This window comes from Larimichthys crocea, chromosome XII (assembly GCF_000972845.2).
Source record: "Larimichthys crocea isolate SSNF chromosome XII, L_crocea_2.0, whole genome shotgun sequence".
Taxonomy (NCBI): Eukaryota; Metazoa; Chordata; class Actinopteri; family Sciaenidae; genus Larimichthys; species Larimichthys crocea.
Window position 1 is genome coordinate 24,670,345 of NC_040022.1, and position 24,351 is coordinate 24,694,695.

The following is a 24,351-nucleotide window of genomic DNA, read 5'->3' on the forward strand; positions in this document are numbered from 1 at the left end:
ACATAAATACAAATAAAACGATATAATACTAGTCTTGAAGTTGGTTTGAAGTAGTTTGTTGCCCTGCGTGCACTCAGAAACACAAGTGTGCACCGCCCCCTACAAGCCACAGTAAGGAACTGCAACACAGCGTTTAACCAGTCTTGGGGTAGTAGTGGAACAAGACTACACAAGACACAATCACACACATATAGATAAGATAAAACATAGCGTACATAAGTTAAAGTTATTCCACTAAGCATACGAGCATATTAAGAGTTTGAGTTACAAAAAGAAGCAAGCAGAGAAGCGTTCATATCTTTCTGTTGTGCTTGTTTTAGTTTGTACGGAGCCCCTAAAGTCCCCAAAGGTAAATTCAAATTTATCTTTTGAGGACATCACAAATGCTGGGATGGCTTGGGGGCTCTGTAAATTTGTCCTGTTAGAGTTGTGTAATGGTAATAAAGTTAACTTAAAGTATCTCAACCAATGACAGTATAAAGAAGAGCCTGAGTGACCAAAGCACTGTTTTGAAGCTGGAAGTATGCATGTAGCACTGGATGCTGCCATGCTGGATGTGCTGCTTATTCCACCTCTTAGTTAATCTAAATATCGGTAAATATCGTGGATCATCAGCTGACCTGAAACGGTCTGAATGACCCCTGGGTGCTCGAATAATCCAACTGTAGCGGCGCCTACCTGTCAGTCGATTCTGTGTAACTTTAAGTCTTAATATCATCTGAATGGGTGTGTAAAAACTCTCACAGTTTTCATGCACGTGGAAATTAGCTGTAGAGACCAAAATCACCAACCACCGACCCGCTCCATCTCCTGAACCACAGCCGCCCATTATAACTGAACTGAACTCAGTATAATTGCATGAAACAATGTGAACCTTTGCACCTTGTAAAATAAACCGCAATAAACACTATGAGTCCCCATGGTCCTCAAGTGACTCAAAATCTAAAGTCCTCCTAGATTAAAACAAAATAGCTAATGCCATTTAAATGTTTCTTTTTGAATGTAATTCACTTTATATGCTCTGTTTAAAGCACGCCATGATTATCACAGCAGTATTTAGTTGTGGAGGTAGCAGAGCAGAGCAGGTGACCATGAGCAGACTAAGAATAGGGCACAGTAAACTGAATAGCACGCTCAATATATTAGGTAAACATGTCGATGTGGGGAGAGAGAGAGACAGTGGAGCATGTGGTTGTTGCCTGTCAGGGCTATGAAAGGGAAGAGATGATAGCAGGGCTGTGGAAGACAGGAACAGTGGAGGATAGGGTCAAAAATCTAGAGAAGGGAGGAAAATCATAATGGGATATCTTGTTTTAACTGGGTTAATTAAAAGAATTAAGAAGAGGAAAAAAAGGAAGTAGGAAAAGTAAAGTCCAGAAGAGGGCAGCAATATGCAACAATAAGGATGCTGACTGCCGTTAAACATCAAGGAAGAAGAAGAAAGACGAGAGCAGGACACCGTTTTTATACATCATGCCACTTTTATCCTCAGCACTTTTTCGTGTTTAGATTAGATTAGATTAGATTAGATTAGATTAGATTAGATTAGATATATACTTTATTCATCCCACCATGGGGAAATTTCACTTCAACAAAAGTAGAAGAGGCCAGAACACAAAAAACACAATAAACAGACAGAAATTAAACAGACAGAAGTATCTATAACTACACAATAACCATGAAAAAAAAAAAAAACAATCAACCTAGTGTAAGTACTGAGGATAAAAAGTGGCATGATATATAAAGAGTATTGTAGTGTAAAGTGACCATAGTGTAGTAATTTTGCAAAGAAAGTGACCATAATATAAATAATAGTTTTATTTCTATTGTTATTGTGTATTGTCTGTTTTTTGCCTTTTCTACTTTTTTATGCTACACTTTCCTCTGCTGCTGTAACAAGTATATTTCTCCGTGGTGGGATGAATAAAGTATAATCTAATCTAATCTAATCTGATCTAAGGATTTAAGGGTCGCCTCTGTTGTTGCAGTTTCCGAGCAGCGCTTGAACGCATCAGAGCAGGGGGGGGCGGTGTTTGAAAAGTTTTCAGGAAGCTGGTGACAAAAACGAAACTGTCCCAACTTGAAGAAGACTTATCCAGCTCGTCTTTTTTAAAAAAAAGTGTGACAGGCGTCTTTAGGGGCTTCAAAATGCAGAGCAGTGCTTACGGGGCCTCGTTGGCCGGAGGTGCTTTCGATCCGGTCTCTTTCTTGAAGCAGCCTCAGACCATCGTGCGCTGCCTGAGCTGGGTGAGTGCACAGCACACGGAAACATTAGCGTCAAAGTTAGCACAGCTGTCAACATTTCACTGACAGATGTGCGCCGACAGCTTCCGCACAAATGTGTCATTCATACACAAAGTTGTGTTTCTAAGCTGTGGATAGTGGACATGAACCGGGCCTGAGGTTGAATCCTGAAATAAATGTGACATTAAGTGATAGTTTGCTGTGTTTTTTCCCCTCAGCTGACGTGAGCTAACATGGCTGATGATGACCTGAACTTCTGGCTTTTTTTAAAAAAATTTTACTTGGAAAAAAAAAACTTATTTAAAAGAGTTTAAAACTGACAGGAAATGTCGGTGACTTTTCAGCCACCTTTAGCGATCAAACGGATCAGGAAATGAAACTTTACAGGTCTGCACAGCTGTTCATTTCATCAAATCATGTTGTATTGATAATAATGAACTTTTGTTAGGGTGCCTGCTGTGTGCCACACTATTAAACTTCTTACTTAGTGTAGTTTTTTCAGCACAAACACGGTGCCATGACCTTTTTTTTTGTAGCGATTCATCAAACCGTTTTTGTTTGTTTTTGTTTAAATTGGCACAAAAAGAAAAAAAAACTTGTGAGAAAATTTAACATGGGAGGGAGTGAGAGTGGGTGTCATTACCACGAGTTAAAAACACGTGGGGGGAAACCAGGAAGGTGTGGAAATTTTGCCTGGTCATGAGTCGTTTCATCAGTGAGACTGTTCCTGACTGTGTCATCAGTGGTTTCAGCCTCTTGCAAACATGGACAACTGACTTTGAGATAAAAAAAAATATATATATTGTATTACTGTTGAATATGAAAAAATAATATCTTTTAGCTTCCGCACCTGGTGACCAAGGACGAGGTCTCCACGGTTTCTCACCGATGCTAGTTGAGTTATAGGAGCCCACCGACTGCTGGGTTCACACGCCGACGTTGTCCGTCTTTTTTGCCTCGTTCTACTGCTCACATTTTTAATTTCATCCGCGCCGTTTACACATGTAGACATTCAGCGAAGTCTCAGGACGCTTATCGTGCAGTCCTTTCAGTTATCTGGCCGACAGTTTTCCCGTGGCGGCCTGTTGTTCCAGGGGTACTTTCAGGTGACAGTTACCCCTAAATTCTACCGGGCACGGCTCTTTTTGACGCAAGGTTTATTTTACCCACCAGACTTTGTTAACTTACTCATCTTAGGTCATTTTTGCTTAGTTTGCGTGCTTTTACCATGAGTAGGAAGGCTACGTAGTTCAAATGTTCTCCATTCGTATGTTTTTACGACCGGGAGTCTGCACAGGGTGTATCATATTAAAAATCGATTGCACTGTGCCACTTGATGCAGTGTCCACATATTCTCTTTGGATCAGAGCAGAAAGACGCTTCTTAAACACGCTGCAACGCTTCCAGTGGGATCATAAGCATCGTCTACAACGGCTGCAATCAGCTCTGGCAGCCACTGTGTAGCCAGAACGTGGCCCAGCCATGCCCGGTTGAATTTAGGAATAAGACACAGGTGCTGTTTGTTGCTTTGCACTGATTGGTTGACTGCCGTAGAGCTATGACCAGCTGGTTGCTGGGCAGAAATTCAGAGAACTGATTGTGATCAACTTAACTCGAGTCTCTGTCTCAAATCCATGACTGTCATTGCTCCATTTTGAATGATGATCCTCTCTCTTATACATAACACACACACACACTAACCTATCTTACAAAACCAGCTAGCATCATCCAGTTCTGGCACAGATGACAAACGACAGATGAGCAAGAAGATTTTGTAATTGGTTTGAAAACAGGAAGCCGGTATCAGTGAAATCTAAATGTTGAGCTGCCAGTAACATTTATTTTCAGTCTTTTTAATTGTCAAACAGCTACAAATTGGTTCTTTTAAAAACACAACCAGATAATATGTATGCTTGATGCATCATTTATCTCATGTTCTGTCATCAGGAACAAGGATCGCCACATTTACAGTATTCAAATAGATCAGGAATTGAAACTTCTCCGTGTCACCTGCTCAGCTGTGCTTGTCTGAACTTGCCTGACAGCTGTCTTTAACATTAATCTATAGATGCTTTCTTTTAAACGCTGAAAACTCTCTTGTAATGTGAATCATGTGATTATAAATCACACGGCTCCAGCATGCGTTTTCCCTCACTTCCCTTGTGGCGTTAACTCTGTGTATCCTTTCTTTGCAGTTATGCTCCATCGTGGTCTTTGCAACCATCACAGCAGAAGGCTACACAAACCCACAAACCAAGGGAGTGGCCGAGTGCATATTCAATAAAAACGACAGCGCCTGCAGCTATGGGGTTGGGGTCGGAGTCCTGGCCTTCTTGGCTTGTGTCGTCTTCCTCGTGTTGGACGCCTACTTCCCACAGATCAGCAATGCCAAGGAGAGAAAACTCATTGTTATGGGAGATTTGATCTTCTCAGGTGAGCGTCAGGTTTCACTAAATGCTTTAATGCTAGAAAAAAGGAACCGTACCAAAAAAGAGGAAGCACAGTTTAATCTTGATCCTGATTTATTTCTCTGCATTGTCATTTTCATTGTGGGACAGCTCTGTGGACGCTCCTGTGGTTCATCTGCTTCTGTGTCCTGGCCAATCAGTGGTCCAAAACCGAAGACAATGCTGCTATCCCCAGTGATGCCGCCCGGGCTATTGTGGCCTTCTCTTTCTTCTCTGTCTTCACCTGGGTGAGCCTCACATCACATCAGCACGCATGACCAGCATTTGACTACCAAAATCACATGATAACACAGAAGCCAGCTGGTTGAACATTCACCAGAGAGAGTCGTATAACAAGGATCCACTTACTGATTCAAACTTTCTCTTAACAGGGCATACTGTGCTACTTTGCATATGCAAGGTATCGCCAAGGCGTCAGCGAGTTTGACCAGGAGTACAGAGACCCAGTCCACGACCATGGCACGTACCCGCCTGCTCAGTACGCGGGCAGCAGCGGCCCCACGGGCTACCAGCAGTCTCCTTTCCCACACAGCACCCAGGAGCAACCAGGAGAGTACCAGCCTCCAACTTACTGAAAGACTGAGATTTAAACACATGAATGCAACAGTGCAGCAGTGTGCCAATGGTTTCATTTACAGCTCGGCCTGTTCTCTGCACTCCTGCTTTCTTCCTGCAGAACATGTTTTACATGTTTGTTTTTGTCGAGCGCACTGATGTGTTTTTAAGTTCGTTTTATGGTTATGAGTAGTCTGGTGGATGTTTTGCTGTGTGCCACACAGAGCAGGTGAAATATGATTAGTTTTATTGGGAGAATGTGTTGGTAAGAGAGCGAGGGTGAGTGTAGAAAACCAACTGTAGCCATTTCAGTGTCACTCTTTGTCACGTGTTTGAGTGCTGTTTGATTTGCTTTAAGATGAAGCATTGTTTTTGTTTTTTTGAATGAATATGTCACTGTTTAGTACATATAGATATATTTTCATTACTCTCAGATCCACATAGAGCAGTTCAACAACCGTAATGTAGTGACAGTTCAGTATACATTGTTATTCTACCACAAAACAAACCCATGTTATTGAATCAGTGGGTGCATCAAAAATGCATCTGTAATGTTTCTGTCTTTTTTTTTTTTTAAATAATTAACCACTGAAAATGGCCTCTATGCACTGAGAAACACAATTAATTGACAATATCTGATCTAAGATAGTTCATTTTAATGTTTAAATCAACTTCTGCTGCAGTTTTGTTTCATATTTAAGGGTGTGTGGGTTTTTTATTTTTATTTAATTTTTTTGCGGTAGCCAAAGCATTCATTTCTAGCAGCTACCTCCTGTAGAAATTCAACGTGCCTTTCTAGAGTTCAGATTTTAGAAATATCGAGTTCAGCCATAATTAGATGTCAGTTATTCAGTGATATTAGGGGTAAATTGATATATTTATTATCTTACTCAATCCTTTAAATCCAGGTGAATGACAATCAAACTGTAGTTCTTTTCTGCATGTCTTGTTCCTCTTGCTTTCCTCACGCTGTAGTTGTACCTTTTTTTACTGTTGCACTCAATGGCTTTATAATAAGTCCCCCATTAAAGTGCCTTGTACAGTATTCTGTATCTCACAGGGTGTGCCAAATAAAATAAAAAACACTTGTTTTGAACATCTGGGTGAGCCCACAATTTGTATCCTCCTCTTAAAGAACAAGCCGGACTCTTTGCAGGGTTGTGCTCCTTTGGCAAATATTTGAGAAGTGATTGTGTCTGTGAGGGTGGAGGGACTTATGAACAGTGGGGATAACACCATCATTGTGTAAAGGTCATAAGATGTATGCAGACACGTCACAGAAGAACTAAATAAAGGATTTATTGTATAAGCGCATTATATTAATATTATAACCAGCAGTGTATAAATGAATTGCATTTGAGTTACTGAGACTTCATACAGTCAATGTGACGTCATGAGTCTGGAACAGATCATTCCAGTAATGTGCTTAATGTTAAATAAATCGTTCTTTGTTTACTTCAGTAATATTATTCATTTATTACAAAACTAGAGAATCCATTTCATTTGCGTGGGGAAAAAAACAAACTAACAACTAAATTCTGCAGAATTCATGCACATTAATCACAGTGAGTATCCTGCCGTTTACTGTTATCCAGAAAAAGATCAGACACTGTGTTCAGACATATAGACATGGTTAATGTTGCTAAAAAAAATAAATACATTAAAAAAAAAAGTGCATAAATGTTCCTTATTTTGCTTTTTCATCCAGGGCAGTTTGGGGTAAGTCAGAAAAATCTAAAATCTGTAGAATAAAATTAAATTTAATGTCAGAAAAATCTAAAATCTGTAGAATAAAATTAAATTTAATGAATTCTACTAAATCTCTTAGTTGTGTTGCTCTAAATTAAGTATTTTTAAACTATTCTTTAAAAAAAGAAGACACATTTCACTGTTTTCTTGAGTCTTACGTTATTTATTATTTATTTTATTTGTGGGAACTCACTATATTCACTTATGAACAGAGATAACTCAACAGTTTAATCAGTGATGCGCACTGTGAACTGTGAGTTACTGTTTCAGCTCGTAGTTTCCGACAGCACGTGAACGCACCGTCAGACAAACCCTGCACCGCTGCGCGCACGCTGTGCACGACGTTGTCGTCATCAGTAGATACAGGAAGTAATGATCGGCTGTCTGGTCAACGGGGATCGGAGGAGAAGGATCCGAAGAAGGAAGCTGCACGACAATGACATCTGAGCTCCAACCAGCGGCCGACTGAACACCGAACATCTGCGGTGAGTACGAGCCGAGAGAGGCGAGGGGCGCTGCGGGCTCAGCAGCGAGTCAGGTCGCCTCAAAGATCTGTGATGGCATCCGTGTTAACCTCTGCGCTGCTGGCAGGACATGGACCTGAGCTAACACACACACACACACACACACGCAGATTGCATGTCTCCTTAACTAACACACACACAAACCATTTATAACAATGCAAAATGGTTAAAGAAGCTGCTGGAGCTCCAGCAGCAGGGACCACTTCAGGGCCTCTGAGGTGGTCTGCAGCAAACACCTGAAGATCAGCATCTTCTCATCAGATCAGATCAGGTCTGTGGTGTAAGTTCACATCTGTTCAAGCGACCTCTTTATGTGCAGAAGTTTGGGAATCTGCCTTACAGCAATGAGTGAACTATTTATGACACACACACACACACACACACACACACACACACACATACACTGTCTCCTTGATCTGTCTCCTTTGAAGCTCACATCTCCTTTATGGCAGCACAGAGTAAACTCGGCAAGGTCAGAGCAGAAATTAGTTGTTAGGTGTTTATCTCGAGCAGCTCTATCTTGAAAATCATCCCGGGCCGAACAGGATGTCACTGTGTTTACACAGCAGTAACTGTAACTGATCCCGCTTCACTGTTATCTCATCTTATAGTGCAGATTCACTAAAAACTACGCAGAGATCTCAGAGTCTTTCAGTTCATTGACAGCACTTTCATTCAATCCCACATTTGAAGGCCCTGTTTGTCAGATTTAGGGGCTCTATTTAGGCAATATAATGTCCATAATTTGTGTTTAATCACCAGACAATAAGAAGTTTTTGTTAGCCCAGAACGGACAAACTATCCTCTGAGGACTTTTTTTTTTGCATATTTCACACATAGTTTCTCCTTCACACTTGGAACAGCAGGAGCGAGTGGAGGGCGTTACACCGCTCGATGCTGCTAAATCCTGAAACCTGATTCCTTGAGTCAGTTTTTTTTTTTAAGCATAAACAAACATCTTTAGTTCCAGGAGCTCAGATGTGAAGATTTTCCACTTTTCTGACTGATTCATGTCAGCGTAAATTGAACAACTTTTTTTTTTTCCAGTTTTGGGCTGGTGATTATTGGACAAAAATGAATATTTTGATGATGTTAGCCTGGAAATTGGGAGATTTTATTGACCAGATGATTAGAAGAGGTTGAGTGATCTGGAACAAATCTTCTAAAAAAATCAAAGCACATATGATTTGATGAAATAATGCGTCTGATCTTGCTAATCCAGTGAATTAAATACTAAACATTTATTAAAATAAAAAGCAAGAATCCAGCCAATCAAGTTTCGGGTTTATTTATCCTGTGCAGGTTAACCCAGGGTCAACAATACAATGAAATATTTCTGTATTTTTCTTGCTGTTATATAATATGCAACATGTTATGTAACTTTCTGAGCTACACGAAAGGAGAAACCCGGGAGTTGCTTTACTGATTAATTATTTGACTTCTTGGACTCTTCTGCACTAAAGTCCAGAAGGAGTTTAATCACTTATTAACAGAACTGAAAAAAAACTAAACTAAACTAAAGTCTGTGTGTTTCTATAGCTTCCCTGTTGATGGTGCAAGTGCTCTGCCGCTGTAATCAGGCTCATCTGTACAGTCAAAGTACTCATTGCGTCACAGAAACAACTCCATTATGTAGGATTTAAATTCCTGCACTTGACAGCAGGTGTGTTCTCAACTTCTATTGAGCCTGCAGGATATCTGCAGCTTTTCTCCTTTCATGTAGGTAGAGTTATTGTGCGGGTAACAAATTCCTAAGGTGTGTGCCTGGCTGTACAAAGGCCACCATGATGACTGATAACTCAATGAATCGGCCTCCTGCAAGCTTTTTCTTCGGACTGGATCTGTAGTAAAGTTCACTAGCATTGTAACTAGTCATGGTTGCGCTGCAAATGATCAGTGAGCGGTAAGAGAGCACAGAGCGATTGTGGAAGTCTGCTTTAGAGAATAGTTAGGTAAATTTCATGATGCCGGCTAAGCGTTCAGGAACAAGGAGACGGAGGGGTAAGCTCATTCAGTTATTTGGACAAAGTCAGAATCGGTTGCATTTCTAAAAATCTTGCTAGTGTATTTCAGAGAGGGTAGTTTTCATCATTATGGCCCTGATGTTGTTGCCATAATGGACTGCTGTTTGGCTCGGGGCCCTCTTATGAAAGAGGCTTTCAGCCCCTGCGCTCCTTTCAGAGAAATGTTTAGCCCACAGAGTAAGACTCCTGAGGTCGAGTTTAGAGGTCCCTGGAATTTGGTTGGGAGTAGATCGCACACAGTTTCTACTCTGTAGAGCCTGGCGGTGATCCTGTAGTATAGAGTGCCACAGACGGATAAGGTGGCATTAGTTTGTAGATGTGTTAAAGCAAACAGTTTTCTCTTTCTGCAAGCGACATCACATAATTCTGTATTTTGAGCTTGTCAAAAATCTTTCTAAATTTACCTGCAGTACTTCTTGCGGACACTGCTCAAGATCCACCCACCTGTTTAGACTTGCTGTTGTGTCATTTTCTGTTTATTCTTCATTCTAACATGTCTGCATTTGCCGTATTTCTTTTTTGTGAAACACTTGTGTTCTTGAAAGCTGCTTTTTAAATAAAGTTACTAACTTTGTTTGACTGAACTAAGGCTGCAACTAATTCATATGTTCCTATTCGATGAATCCTCCCATTGTCTTCTCGATTAATCACCGAATTATTTGGTCGATTAAATGTCAGAAAACAGAGAAAAATGTACCTCCCAGAGTCTTTTAAATATAGGTATACAGAGGTATTCTTTATACTGTAATGTAAGGCAAAGAAATAAAGCGAATTTGCACATTTAAGAAGGTTAGGTTGGGCTGTAACGGTTGTTTGAACAATGGTCCAAAACTCAAAGATTTTCAAATGTCAGAGATACAAAGCAGAGAGGAAAAAAAACAACATGGGAGAAACTGGAATTTCAAAATTATCGCTCGATAAATCACCTTTAATTGATCATCCAAACGATTAGTGATTCATTTTCTGTCAGTGGACTAATCCTTTCGGCATTAATGTTTAACAAAAAACAGAACTGGGATTGTAACAGGGCGAGGCGTGGGGGTGTGTTCTATATCAGCTACTACTGTATTTCCTGATTTGCCTGTTGACACTGACTGAGCTTCCACAGTAACACCTGGTATTTCATTGATTGCTTAACCCAGCATACACTCACTTGTGTGCATTTAAAATAGTTCAAATATAGGCTGAATCGAATGTTCTGCCTGTCACTGGGACTACATTTTATTTGATTTAAAGGCGGACTGTGTCTACATATGGAGAGTATGTGAGTAAGATTAACAAGTATAGTCATTTATATCTAAATGTCATTGGCTGGTTAAGAGTAGTGTTGTTCATGTTTGTCTTCAGATAACTTGTGTTGTTCAAAGACTTATTTATTTGACCCCACTTTTCTTTTTCTTTTCGCATACCTTTTACTCATTTACGTATATTACAAGGTTGAGGTACATTTATTAGTTCATTATTATTATAATTATTATTATTAATAATATTATTTAGTTTGGTTAACAAACAAAGCTGGTGTAATAAATGTTTATTGCTAACTGAAACCATAAAACAGCTTGTTCCTTCATGAAGCTGTATAACCTGAATGGTGACTTCCTTATTTAAGGAAAATTACCATATTAAAGCACAACTGTGTTACTTTTGAGAAAAGGCATATCACATTCTTCTTTTTATAGCCTCTTGACCTTTTTCACCAGTAGTTTTGGTTGTTTAATGTTAGAAAACGCTAGCTAGATATTCCTCTAGCACATAGACTGACTCAGAGTTGTATTGTTTTAGGTTGCATTCAATACAAACTATAATCAAAACCATTCTTAAATAACTGTGAGTTCAATACCGATGAGTGCATCAACTTTGGGAACGCAACAGATATTCTATATATGTAGCAAAAGCCAGCCCACATTTTGCTTATCTTGTCCCTATTGTCTTCGATCTTATGTCTATTGTCTTCTATCTTATGTCTTAAGCTGCAAGACCAGTTGAACTAGTTTCACCGGGCTCAGTTGACTGTAATGTCAACAATGTGCCCGGGTGGGGAAGAAATTGATTCCTGTGAACCCTCAAAGATAAACTTATTCAATCAAAAGTGGTGCAACTTGCTCTCCTATTCAAACATCTCCATCATGTTTGTTTGTTTGTTTTTTTGTAAAATAGTCAGCCTATAACAAAATGGTTTAATTATTCTAGACGAACAACTGTGAACTATAAATGACGTACAGTATAACATTCTTGATTTTGTCATACACGGACATGCAACAATGATTGCTATTGTCCAGTGCCAAGTCTCTATTTGATCTAATGATAATGTGATGCACTATACTGTAGTTAGGGACCATCATAATAGCTTGCACTGGGACACTGCTCTTAAATATCCAGTCTCTTTTCAACCATCTATCTGAAATTCCACCCGGCGACTGTGTTTAGCATTGCTTGAAGTAACGTTATCGATATTCTTCTTGAGTACTACTCTTAACAGATTCTTTGAGACTGAGATCAGCCTGCCAGAAGAATAATGGTAACAAATAGAAGACCTGAAGTAAGGAAAGAGGATTGTTGGCCTCTTCCAGCTGAAAACACAAACCTCCTACAGAAATACTGCCCTGTTTGATACCCCGTAGCTAAGGTTTTATGTGACATGTGGGGTTAGCTCACCACCCCAAATCAGGTTTTAATATAAAGCAACAAATCAATGTACGTTCATTGTGTCTTTAAAAGTGTAAATTCTTTGTAAATAACCATGTGTGACCTCTGCCCTTTGGTGTTTATATGCTTTTTTGCTTTGTACAAGTGGACTCACAGCCTCTTTATTTTTCTTCAGGTCACTCCAGTCCTCCGTCCCCCATGCCTGCTTCCCCAGGCTTCACCCGACTGGAGCAGAATGAGCCTATGAACAATCTGCGTATCTCTGTAGGAGGTCTCCCTATGTTGGCTTCCATGGCCAACAACACTGACCCTCGTTTCCGCCTCAAGTGGAAGCCCATCGTGGTCGTGGCCATCTCCCTGGCTTTGCTCCTGCTGCTCTTCATGCATTTGAGCTCAGACATGCGCTCACACTCCTACGGCTCGCACAGCTGGAGAGCCGGTCCCAGTGACACCCAGCAATCTGATTTCCGTTACAACAGCACCTACCCTCTCAGCCCGCCGGAGCGTACGGCGCAGGGCACCCGCTACCGCATTGGGGTCATCGCTGACCTGGACACAAACTCTCGTAGCGACAAGAAGCTGACATGGTTCAGCTACATGCGGCGGGGGTACTTGATGGTGTCCCAAAGTGGTGACAAGGTGGCGGTTGAATGGGATGCGGAGAGGGTTTTGCTGGAGAGCCACCTGTCTGAGAAAGGCAGGGGTATGGAGCTTTCTGAGCTGGTAGTGTTCAATGGGAAACTCTACAGCGTTGATGACAGAACAGGCATCGTCTACCATATTGACGGGGACAAGGCTGTGCCCTGGGTCATCTTAACTGACGGAGACGGCAACGTTGCCAAAGGTAGGCATTAACCTAGTCTCATACGTGCTGTAATTCAATATTTTATTTCAGTGCTTACATTTTCTACCACTTTCTACTTGTACTCTTCTACATTTCAGAGAGAAATATTGTACTTTTTTTTTTTTACAAGGTTTGCTTTAAAGAACTGTTTGAGGCTAAATAAGTCCAAAAAAATGGCCTGCCTCATTGATCATCTCACCCCTCTTGTGATCCCTTCGATAGGGCCAGGCCCCTACTTTGGGAACCACTTTACTAAACAGTTTAACAGTATATAAGGTGGTTGAAAGTAGGGTTTAAAGCCAGGGCTCTTTCTTGTATTGGAGTATTTTTCTATGTTTATTTGGTAATTTGCACTAAAGTACTTTCTCTTAACAGGGTTCAAAGCTGAGTGGCTTGCAGTAAAGGACAAGCATCTGTACGTTGGTGGTCTGGGGAAAGAGTGGACCACCACTGAGGGCGTGTTCGTCAACAATAACCCAGAGTGGGTGAAAGTAGTGGGCTTCAGAGGGGATGTACAACATGAAAACTGGGTTCCCAAGTATACATCTATGAAGTCTGCTGCTGGCATTGAGCCTCCAGGTGAGGATTTAAATCTCTTCTCTCTTATGATCCCCTCCGTTGCTTTCTTTCTTTGCTCTTTACTGAATTGCCCTGAATCTCTGCAGGGTATCTCATCCATGAATCAGCAGTGTGGAGTGACACCCTGCAGCGCTGGTTTTTCCTCCCTCGCCGTGCAAGCAAGGACCGCTATGAAGAGACGGCGGATGAACGTCGCGGCACCAACCTCGTCCTTAGCTGCTCGCCAGATTTCAAAGACATTATTGTAAGCCGAGTGGGTCCTCTTAATCCCACTCACGGTTTCTCCTCTTTCAAATTCATCCCCAACACAGACGACCAGATCATTCTGGCTCTCAAGTCGGAGGAAGACGCCGGAAAGATTGCTACTTACATCATGGCCTTCACGCTTGACGGACGCATCCTTTTACCTGAAACCAAGATTGGGGATGTGAAATACGAGGGCTTGGAGTTCATATAGACTGAGAGACTCGCTCTTGAGGCCACTGCACTGTTGTTCTATTTTGTTTACAATCTTGTCACTGTTTAAAATAAGTGTACTCGTTGTTTCCTCATTGAGTTTGTCAAAGACACAACTCCAACCCTTAAAGGAACATATTCAGTATAAATAGAACAACTATGGCCTGAGACTGTAAAATATGGTCCTGTTTTGGGTTTTGAGAAAGTGCCAGTCAGAATAGATAATGCCAGCATGTCTTGTGGTGCATCATCTCCTTCCAAGGCTAAATGTGGCCCTCAACAGCACTGTAGCCTTTCTTATAATGAATGTACAAATTTCATTTACCAAACTGTGATATATTTTTTTCCTAAGACATACATTTTCATGCACATACTGTACACTCTCAAAAGGTCAAAAGGTTTATTCCCCTTTTGCTCCATGTTGAACAGCATCATTCTGTTCACACCAAGCATTTTCATTTCAGTGGCAAAACTGTATTCTTCATAACTCAACATTATTTGAAGGACATTTCGTTGAAAAATGAAATACATTGTATGTAATGTTTTTTGGTGGGACAACCGAGTAAAACCTTGATTCTTATTTTCTGAGTCTTTCCATTTAATTCACATGTGGGTCTATTTGCAAAACTATTTGCTAGCTCAACAAAAATCTATGAGGGGCCATTCAAGACATTATTCATTCTGGCCCTCTCACATACATACATTCTCCTTTCACATACATATATTCTCTTTAGACATAAATACATGTACGTGGGAGGGTCAGAATAAATCATGTCTTCACCACCCCATGGTCTGCCTTTAGTGTGAAACGAAACTTAAGCTGCGAGACTGGAGAAGTGAAGCTGCACGTCAAATCACGCAGTTTTTAGCAGGATTTTAAAAGGAGTCAGGATCACAGATCAGGGTCACAGACTCCAAAAGAGAGAAGCACATTGGAGGACGACATCACTTTATAAACAGCAGGTAATGTCATTTCATCATATTTGGATTTAGTAGTTTTGTCTTTTAAGTTTAAGGCACAAATTTTTAAATTGATTCAGAATAGATATTTAAGTAATTTGCATTACAGCTTCATTAATACCTGTTTAAAATGCAGACGAATGCTAAAGTGGTTCTTAACTTACCCTTAAAAAGAAAGAAAGAAATTTATTATTTATATGCAAAAACAATATTTACAATTCTACCCTAGTTGCTAATCTTTAGTTGTAAACTAGAATGAGCTTATTTCCTTCCAGCATATTCACTTCCTTTTTTTTGTCATTGTCTGTCTGTGTCAGAGTCCTACACTGGTGATTGAAAATGCTCATGCATCGAAACGTATGCACGTTGTGGCTTCTTCTGTTACTTCCCCATGTCAGTGCCTTCAACTTGAACCTGTTCAGTGAGTCATCTACTTAGTCATCTAATTTGTGTGAAAACTTTAAAAAATGCTGCTTAAAACTGCACTATATTTGGTCTAAAACTGTAAAGTATGCTATGTCTATATCATGTGCTTTGTAATGTACTCTGACCTCGCCCCTTCAAAACAGACTGTAGGTTATCTGGATTATTTGTATAACCTCTCTGCTGCCATGGCTTTGGTTAATATCCTACGCCCGTGTTTGCATACAAAAGGAAGGCCTGAGCTGCGTGAAGGTGACGTGAGGCTTTTTGGATCCAAGAATGTTTCAGAGGGCCGTGTAGAAATCTACCATGAAGGGAAATGGGGAACTGTGTGTGACGACGGCTGGGACATGGCTGAGGCCCAGGTGGTGTGTCGTCAGCTCCACTTCCCCGGAGCCAAATCTGTTGTCACTGGGAAGGACTACGGAAAAGGTGCAGCTCTATTTGCATTCATCCACCACCAGAGGGCAGAGAAATGATTGTAATGAGTTAGGAGCTGTGATTTGAGCAACATACTCGCAACACAAATCCAGCCATCACAAGGGTCACAAGTAACACATTTATTCCCTTTCGTTTTACCTCATAGCATCTGGACCTATTTGGCTGGATGATATGAATTGTAAAGGCACAGAGAGCCATCTGTCTTCTTGTGATTTCAAAAACTGGGGAGTAACTGACTGCTCCCACAAAGAGGATGTTGGAGTTATCTGTGAAACAGATGGTACGTATCAAAACTCTTACAAGGCAAAGGCTACCTTATAAAGAACACATGATGACACCTGATCCAGTAAAAATAAAGTAGATCCTGTGTTACTGCTGCTTGTTATTCTATGTGCTTATTTCCAATCAAATGTTCATCCCAATGATTTGTGATTCCAGATACGAACTTCAATGATCCTACACACTTTCTGGATCAAAGCATCAGCCTCTCCGATGACCTTGGCAAAATCTTTGACAGTGGAATTGGCTGTGACTTCCCGATCTTAGTCCAAAGTGAGACTGGAAACAGACAGGAGGATGGGACCCTGGAGGTGGCTGAAACAGCAATTTGTGCTCACAAAGTCATCCTCTCACAATTCCCACTTTTCAACACTTCAACGGTCAGTAACATCACGGTCAGCCTCAGTCAGTCCTGCCAGCCGCACTTCACCACCTTCATCAGGTATACTGAAACTACTGTTTTGATATAAGATACCAGATGCATATTAGTGTCATCTGGGTGTTGTATGATCACTGAAAATCAAAATAATATTCTACAATCTGTTTCTCAAGGTACATTTACACCCGCAAGATGGACGTGACCTTCTCCTCTGTGCAGTGCCTCCACTGGATGGCTTCAAAGTTTGGGGTGAAGCAGCTGATGGAGGATGCAGGCCGGCTGTTCTCCAAAGTCATCCCAGAGGACAATTCATTTCACACCCAAGTGTCCCTTTACAAATATGCAGAGGAGACTGGCGACTTGGTCCTCCAGGAGAACTGTTGTCAGTATCTGGCCTGGAACTTCAAAACTCTAACTACATCCCCTGCTTGGACCAGCATCTCCGTTGAGCTCCTTGCAGCCCTTCTAACCCGCTCAGACGTGATTGTGCCAGATGAATATTTTCTGCTTCAGGTGGTGGAGAGCTGGATCACAGAGAAGGGAAAGTCTATCAGTTTGGAAACCCAGGTCGACTTGTTAAATCGCATTCGTTTTCCGATGATCCCCGCTGAGAAACTGTATGAACTAGAGTCCAAATCTTCTCTCTACAGCACTCATAAAAATATGTATCGTGAAAACATGTTGAAAGCGTATCAGTTTAATGTTCTGCTCTTCAGCAATCTGTCAAACCCAAACTTCAACAAAAACGATGATGATTACCAGCCCAGGATCTACACCATGAAGCCATGGAGCACTACTATTGACCATTCAAAGAAAACCTCATCATTTCCGGTCCGGAACCGCTATCATAATTCAGGCTTCTCTGACTACAACAGAGGGGTATATTATGCTCCCGCAGTTGTGACGTTCAGCACCCCTGTCCACAGCAGCCTGATCTTTAAGAACAACAACATTAACTGGGAGGCAAATGTCTTCATGACCAATAATGAATGCTCAGCCCGAGGTCTGCGTTGTGAGTCGTTCCCTATGGCAAGGCTGGTTCCCCAATCCCGCGTCACCCGTGAGAGCAACATCCTCTTTCGTAACCGTCTTCTGCTGATGTGCCAAGACAAGTACGTCTGTCAGGTTCAGGACTTCAAGGTCAACCTGGCTTACATCGCTGTGAATGGAACCCAGGGTGCTGCGTATCCCTGCCCTAATGACCAGTACACCTACCAATTTGTAGTGAGACCAGGGTATGTCTGATCCAGTAGCAAGGTTGGGCTGAATTTCTTACATCTGATTAATCTGCTTATTATTCAATACAATACAATGAAATTTCAGTATTATCCAAGTGATTTTTATTAATCTCTGTTGATTAGCCACAGATCCGTCATCTGGCTGTGCTTTAATTAATATCAAGTATTCTTTTTCTTCTTTTTTTTTTTTAAATGACAAATAAATAAAACGATTTCTAGATCATCACTTACTGTGTGTGTGTCTTCACTTTATCTTTCAAAAGACTTTTCACTCACAAAAGCAACAAAGATATATAAATCTTAAACTGCAGTTCGATATGAGACACATAAAGTGACAAACAGGTGCGAGTTAAAGTAATCATCGGGCTGATTTATAGCCCATTCACCTGGACATACGCAGAATGTTTCAGTTCTAGGGGGGCCAAGTGAAAGCTGTCCCTTGAGGGTAATCTAGATCTGCTCTCACTGTGGCGTCAGCCATTTTGCTGCTGTCCAGTCTACTGAAGGAGATCATTACTATCAGCAGTGAAATGAATGGTCTGTCAGGGAGCAATATTTCATTGTATTTGCGCAGGAGAAAAAATAAAATAAAATGCCTGACAGCTGAGTGTCAGAACATGAACATGTCACAGAAAATGGAACATTGAATGGATAGTTTGACATTTTGGGAGATACACTTATATTTCTGGAATTGAATTAGCTACTCTATATCACTCTCTATAAGGCTACATTCAGCAGCCAATTAACTAGATAAGTACAAAGACTGGAAACGAGGGAAGCAGCCCTTAAAAGGCTCATTATTTAGCACGCTATATTTAATTTAATCCGTACAACAAACAAACAAAAAAAAGGGTTATGCTGAGGATTATTTTTTGGCTGCTACCAGTAGCTTACTAAAATCTCCACTGGTTTCCTGGCAACTGGTTCCAGACAGGAAATAATTACACAGATGATTAAATAAACAAAATATAATAAGTGTTAGTCACCTTTAGATGTGCCGATAAGCAGGTTTTGTTACCTTCAGACAGTGCCATGCAGACTAGCTGTTTCTTTTTCATGTCTTTGTGTAGTTCTATACTTAACAGGCAAATATGAGTATGAGTGGTATTAATCTTTTTATTTAACTGTCCACCAGAAAGTGGACAAGCGTAATTCACAAAATGTTGAACTGTTCCTTTAATTAACATGGTATCTACCCCTGACCCCTCACCTCTAGAGCCTCTATCTGTATGTTCTTGTTGCAGAGTTGAGATATCCTCACCAGAATGAAAACTTCAAACATGGCTTTAATCAACATCATCAGATAAGATACTGGTTTGTATTTACAGAGGTTTGAAAAACAATAACACTTTCCTCCTCATGAATCATGGATTTTTCCCAAGCTATTGCGTTTTCACCCCACTCCAGACTGTCTGCAAGTCTTCCCGCATTTCTGTCTCACACAACTGACGCGCTTTGACAACATGCAGGCCTACATGCCTGGACAAGTAGGATAAACAGCGACACACAGTGACTCATGTTTTTCTGAGAAGCATGATTACCTGTAGTTGCAAAAATCTATGACATGATAAAAGATAATTGATTAGTTGCAATGATTACATGATCACTGTATATTTAAAGATGACTCCTCCATGCACTCATAGTTCAACATTGTACAAACTCTTAGCAATGGTTCAGTAAGACACAGGAGAGAGTGATTTATAGTAAATGTGATTCATTCAAAGGTAATCATATGCCAGGCTATGTACCAAAATATAATATATAGGAAAAATTCAGAAAATCATCATCATATGGTTGACTTGTTGAGTAATATCTAACTTCATTGTGTCATTTTACCCATGAAATAACTGACCCCACAGGTCATGGCACGCAGTGTTTTGAAATTCTATTTAGTGGTTTTTATGAACAGTGATTTAGGTAATACCATTTAACCCCTTGAACTGTAGTTCCTTTTCCAAAATTTCCCAATGTTGTGACAACAAAGACACACAACAAAACACATTTCAATTGTCAGGCATTACAAGACATCTGCATGGCCTATAGCGTCATACGAGTTAGTTAGTGTTCATGAGTGGAGGAAGTTGGATTTACGTCTTACATAGCGAAAAAAATCAAAAGCAAAGACGTCACGTTTTACAGCTGCAGAGTAAAATGGAAAATGTTATAATGTAATTTCAGTGGTAAGCAGGATCTAAAAGCTGCACTGAAATATTTCCATATCAACAATTGATCAAATCGCTACATGCAATGAGAAAGGAGTGCAGTTCACCTCTAATTTACGAAGCATTTTAGCATCTCTCAGCTTATTGTTTTAATTTCCAGTCCTAAAACTTTGTTGTTTTAATTCACTTTCACCAGTCTCATTAGCCTTCATGGCCTTTCAGCCAGAGTGGGCACCTCTGGTTAAACCCACATTACGCTGCCTTCTTCAAAGTTAGCAACTAGCTGGTGAACTTAGTGGAGCCTTTAGCAGCTAAAGAGTCAGATATTTCTTTCGGGGGTTGGTGGAGAGCAAAAACAGAGACCACTATGTAGGATTTAGTGATCACAACACAATCAACACAACCATCGCCTTGCCCTGTCTTTTCTAGCCTGGAGGAAAAACTGCTGTGGCCATAAAACTTGAAAGTCGCTATCTAGATTTAGTTTATCTGTTTCGGGCTGCTGTAGAAACCTGGCATATTTCATGGAACAGGATTGCATCTGTAGATATAAATATATATAATAGATATAAAATTCTGAGGTAACATTAACATAATGATGATGATTTCTAGGTGATTATACTTTAATGAAAATATAGTGCACCTAAATCTTACACACTGGACCTTTAACGGAGAGTGAATACAGGACTTGAAATATGCTAATATACTCAGTATATCAAACTTTTTGAGTTGAGTCGAGGTACTAATGTGTAATTGTTGTCTCCCAACCACGCTCCAAAACAACAACAACAAAAATCAATCAATACTGCATTAATTACAATTAAAAATAAAGTTATTCTGGCTTCACAACAATCTTTATAGTGAGCATATAGTAGATGCACCACAGGGGCTGAAGAGGTTAAACACCTCATCACGCATTGCTCATTCCAAGGGCTGCCCCCGACATCCTCGTAATGGACAATTAGAATTGTAGTGGTGTAGGGGAAATGAATGCACAATAATTGACTTGTTTACCCGTCTGTTGCGTAAGAGTGAAAGTTCCTGTATGTTAGTTACTCAGGGTGGAAACAATTCTCCTGAAACCCAGTCATGACAACACTATTAAAGTGGTGACTGTTATACCATAGACTATGTTCAGATCACTTGACCCTAGGGTGGTGATGTGCTTGTAATGTCTTTTTAAAATCTTCCAGACAGATGTTTTCCTCCTGTCCTTGAGGTAAATTCGCTGATTCATTGTGTCTTATTGTCACCAGAAATATGTGAATAGCTTTTCCGATGAATGTAAAACGATGGGAATTACCCCTGGGCCGTGGCTGGATCGTATCAAAACAAAGATGGTAGAGGAGGAGGGGGTGGAAGTGCAACAGGGGATGGATGGACGAAAAGCTCCGTGGTGGTCAGGTCATGTGGGATGTGTGAGGCATTGGAGCAGAGGGGGTGGGAGTGAGAGGATGTGGGTCACTGCCACAGCACCCACCAGTTCCCGCAATGAGACCCTCTTTTTCTGACTTCCTTTCGAGAGTATTCCTGGCCTTGCAAGTCTGTAATTTAGGGGATGGAGGTTCAGGCCATTCCTAAGCCCCTTTTGGCGTTTGTAGTAGGTAATGTACACAGGGGGCTGCTTACATTGCACTTCTTTGACAAATCCACCCTCTTTCAACAAATTAAAACCAAATGTTGATACAATAATCCAGATCGTAACTGCCGAGTAAAACCCCATTCTAAAGGGAAAGTTGCAGTGTGGGAAATAGCTCAGAATGGTCATGCTGTGAGGTCATTTGAAATATGCTCAGGAGTCGGGGACACGGCTGCGATCTGAGCATAGCCCACCACATCAGTCAGCATCTCAGTGCAAAGGATGTTTGGACAGAGGGCGGCAGGCTTTGCCCAGAAGAAGGCGTCTGCTGTTCTTCTCATGTTAAACTGTGGAAAGAGAGAAGCCTATTTCTGCTCATCTGGTCTTGGATGTGTCACTTCCTTTCATCCACGCCCAATATTTGTGTTATTTTTTGCGTTACGTCTTTTGTGTCTGGTAACTTCCACCCAGATTATGAGTCATACTGACTTGCAAAATTTCTTTTTTTCCAATCAATTTGGGAATTTTCTTTATCAAACTCCACAACTAAAGGCAAAGATTAGGTTCAATGAAATTTCCCTTCGGAAAAAAGACGCATTACAAAAAATGACATTAAATTGGTTGTCCCATTTTCCTCTCTGCTCTTACTCTCTCTCCCTGCCTGTTTTTACACAGACATCAAGTAGCAGAGACCTGTGGAAAAGCAACCAGGCAAAAATGCTAAACTATGGAAAAGAGTGGAAATATTTGCCAGAGTAGCCAGAAGGCCGACAGTCGGTGGCCAAATATGATGTCAGGGAGCGAGGCAGCCACAGAAGATACAGTCCCCTCTCTCTCTCTCTTTTCAGTCCTCTTCATTATTCATCGTCAACTCTAATCATAAAACACACCATGCCCTCAGTGTGATCTCCCGTTTCTAAGCCAGAATCAACACGGGAGGCCACAAACCCAAAACTCTTGAGATCCTCAGTTTCCCAGTGGTGAACGTTCCAACAAAAGAGCCATCTATTTTTTCTGCATGCGTAAGGGATGAGCAACAACAAAAAATTGACTAAAACATAGTGTTTCTTTTACAGTAGGGTGGAGGGGTTTGGGTAGCTTATTGTACACTGGAGAAATCGCTCGCCAGATTGAAAGTTTAAGAGGATGATGTCACTTTTTTGACTCTGCCACTCCTACTTGTCCTGATTCAAAACCACAGATCTCTGCACCGTGGGCTGACGCTTACTCAAGACCCATTTAAGTCTTTTCCCATGTCTGAATTATCATTAGCATATATGTTTAAATTAGCTATGTTTGATATGTATATAAAAACTGAATAAAATGATAATGTGAAAGATTTCAGTGAATAAGCTCTGAAAACCCACGCTACCAAACACCAACAAGATATTTCCCACAGGAGTTGGTAGAGACCGAAAAACAGAGCTTAAAGAGAGTGAACATAGGACTTACATTCATCAGCTGACAAGAAACTTCAAATGTTGCTCCATAACGTTCATAGGCATCTGTTTTCTAACAAGTTTGCCATATCGTCTTAAAAGTTGATAATATGTTAATATTGTGTTCACAGCTTGGGATTTGCTTCCATCTAGTGGCCAAAAAATCTGTTATTTAAGGCGTTACGCTCCAAAACAGCAACACTGCAAAACTGTGTGAAAACTGTACAACCTGTTGTGATATACAGGTATTATAAGATGCTGTAAGACTACTGTTGATGTTACTGCTGATTCAGGATGGATATCGGAGTCAGTCCAGAGCAGTACACCCTCACAGCAACTAATCAAACTTCCATTAAATATATATTTAGACATTTTCTGAAATGTTTACTTGCTCTCTGACGGAGCATTAGATGAGAAGATTGATATCTTTCTGTCATACTTGTATGCTAATACAGTTATCTATTTCTTGCCTTTGAATAGTTGCCAGGCCATCAGTGGCAGGTTTGGTCCTAACTCTGTTGTCATTTTTACATTGATTTGAAATAAACAAGATAGTGAGCTTTAGAGGTGCTGGTTGGCATATTTTGTTACCTTTGTACAGAGTTAGACCATGGAGAAGCTAAGCTAACTGTTCAGGTACATTGTTTTAATCTTCTAATCTTTTCTGCAGGAAAACAAATAAGCACATTCTCTTGAAATGTCCATATATTCCTTTAAATCCACAGTGGCTTCCAGAATTAATGTAAATCATATTGATTGTAGTGACCCCCTGACCTTTCCTTTGGCTCCATAATCAAGCCAAGCTTTCCAAATAAAATCTAAATGTGTAACAGTTTTCCATTCATTAAAGGGACCCACATTTATGCTCCCAATACAGGACTAATAAGGTAATTTTCTTTTAATGCTGGAAATTGTTGTCTGATGATTTGGTGACACCCAAATATACTCACAAAGATAGTGAGATGATTAAATTCCTCCAACATAATGACAGGGCATTATTAAGCATTGTTTCCTTTTTGTTGTTTGGATGTTAATTCTTTATAAATAAACTTAATTGGACAGTTTAATTCTGTTACTCTGGGAGGGGGATTTAAGATGAAGAAATGTGAAGGTTTAAAATTGAGGTTATGGTTTATTGAAAAGAAGAAGAAGAAAAAAAAAACTTGCATGCGTTGCTGGTGACTTAACATGTGTCACCTCATTGTTAATTGCGTAACTTTGACAGAAGGTGACGGGGGACTACTGGTGAAACTTTGGGAGCCCCTGACCTCCACAGATGAGATGTGCCTGTTTCTGCGCTCACTGGCTGAGACCACAGCGGGGGGAGGAGTCTGGCTGCGGTAATAAAAACTGCTCCTGACT

General features: G+C 40.6%; 3 protein-coding genes across 6 annotated transcripts; all 3 read left to right on the forward strand.

The window, feature by feature from the left end:
* The first annotated feature begins 2,030 nt into the window (after nucleotides 1-2,030).
* syngr2a (synaptogyrin 2a) lies at nucleotides 2,031-6,363 on the forward strand. The gene is made up of 4 exons (XM_010738611.3): nucleotides 2,031-2,247; nucleotides 4,440-4,677; nucleotides 4,803-4,939; nucleotides 5,084-6,363. The coding sequence occupies exons 1-4, from the start codon at nucleotides 2,149-2,151 to the stop codon at nucleotides 5,285-5,287; spliced, it is 678 nt and encodes a 225-aa protein (XP_010736913.2). The 5' UTR covers nucleotides 2,031-2,148; the 3' UTR covers nucleotides 5,288-6,363.
* Nucleotides 6,364-7,313: 950 nt separating this feature from the next.
* cant1a (calcium activated nucleotidase 1a) lies at nucleotides 7,314-14,669 on the forward strand. Of its 4 annotated transcripts, none has more exons than XM_010738609.3 (4): nucleotides 7,314-7,501; nucleotides 12,386-13,054; nucleotides 13,430-13,633; nucleotides 13,720-14,669. In XM_010738609.3, the coding sequence occupies exons 2-4, from the start codon at nucleotides 12,409-12,411 to the stop codon at nucleotides 14,088-14,090; spliced, it is 1,221 nt and encodes a 406-aa protein (XP_010736911.3). In that variant the 5' UTR covers nucleotides 7,314-7,501; nucleotides 12,386-12,408; the 3' UTR covers nucleotides 14,091-14,669. The 4 variants fall into 4 exon arrangements, with proteins under 4 accessions (XP_010736911.3, XP_010736909.3, XP_019116596.2 ...); XM_010738607.3 differs by lacking the exon at nucleotides 7,314-7,501 and adding an exon at nucleotides 9,166-9,541; XM_019261051.2 differs by lacking the exon at nucleotides 7,314-7,501 and adding an exon at nucleotides 10,588-10,824.
* A 222-nt stretch (nucleotides 14,670-14,891) lies between these two features.
* Nucleotides 14,892-18,035, forward strand: LOC104925069 (galectin-3-binding protein A). Its single transcript, XM_010738606.3, has 6 exons — nucleotides 14,892-15,052; nucleotides 15,367-15,470; nucleotides 15,704-15,904; nucleotides 16,059-16,193; nucleotides 16,352-16,634; nucleotides 16,745-18,035. Exons 2-6 carry the CDS (start codon nucleotides 15,389-15,391, stop codon nucleotides 17,814-17,816), a joined length of 1,773 nt encoding a protein of 590 aa, XP_010736908.3. The 5' UTR covers nucleotides 14,892-15,052; nucleotides 15,367-15,388; the 3' UTR covers nucleotides 17,817-18,035.
* Nucleotides 18,036-24,351: the final 6,316 nt, after the last annotated feature.

Bases quoted from the DNA above. Each gene is read 5' to 3' on its own strand.
- LOC104925069 (XM_010738606.3), top strand. From the start codon at position 15,389: ATGCTCATGCATCGAAACGTATGCACGTTGTGGCTTCTTCTGTTACTT. The intron at 15,905-16,058 runs GTGCAGCTCTAT...TTTACCTCATAG, and splicing joins TGGGAAGGACTACGGAAAAG to CATCTGGACCTATTTGGCTG. The intron at 16,194-16,351 runs GTACGTATCAAA...TTGTGATTCCAG, and splicing joins AGTTATCTGTGAAACAGATG to ATACGAACTTCAATGATCCT.
- syngr2a (XM_010738611.3), top strand. From the start codon at position 2,149: ATGCAGAGCAGTGCTTACGGGGCCTCGTTGGCCGGAGGTGCTTTCGAT. The intron at 2,248-4,439 runs GTGAGTGCACAG...CTTTCTTTGCAG, and splicing joins TCGTGCGCTGCCTGAGCTGG to TTATGCTCCATCGTGGTCTT. The intron at 4,940-5,083 runs GTGAGCCTCACA...TTCTCTTAACAG, and splicing joins TCTTCTCTGTCTTCACCTGG to GGCATACTGTGCTACTTTGC.
- cant1a (XM_010738607.3), top strand. From the start codon at position 9,502: ATGATGCCGGCTAAGCGTTCAGGAACAAGGAGACGGAGGG. The intron at 9,542-12,385 runs GTAAGCTCATTC...ATTTTTCTTCAG, and splicing joins AGGAACAAGGAGACGGAGGG to GTCACTCCAGTCCTCCGTCC. The intron at 13,055-13,429 runs GTAGGCATTAAC...TTCTCTTAACAG, and splicing joins AGACGGCAACGTTGCCAAAG to GGTTCAAAGCTGAGTGGCTT.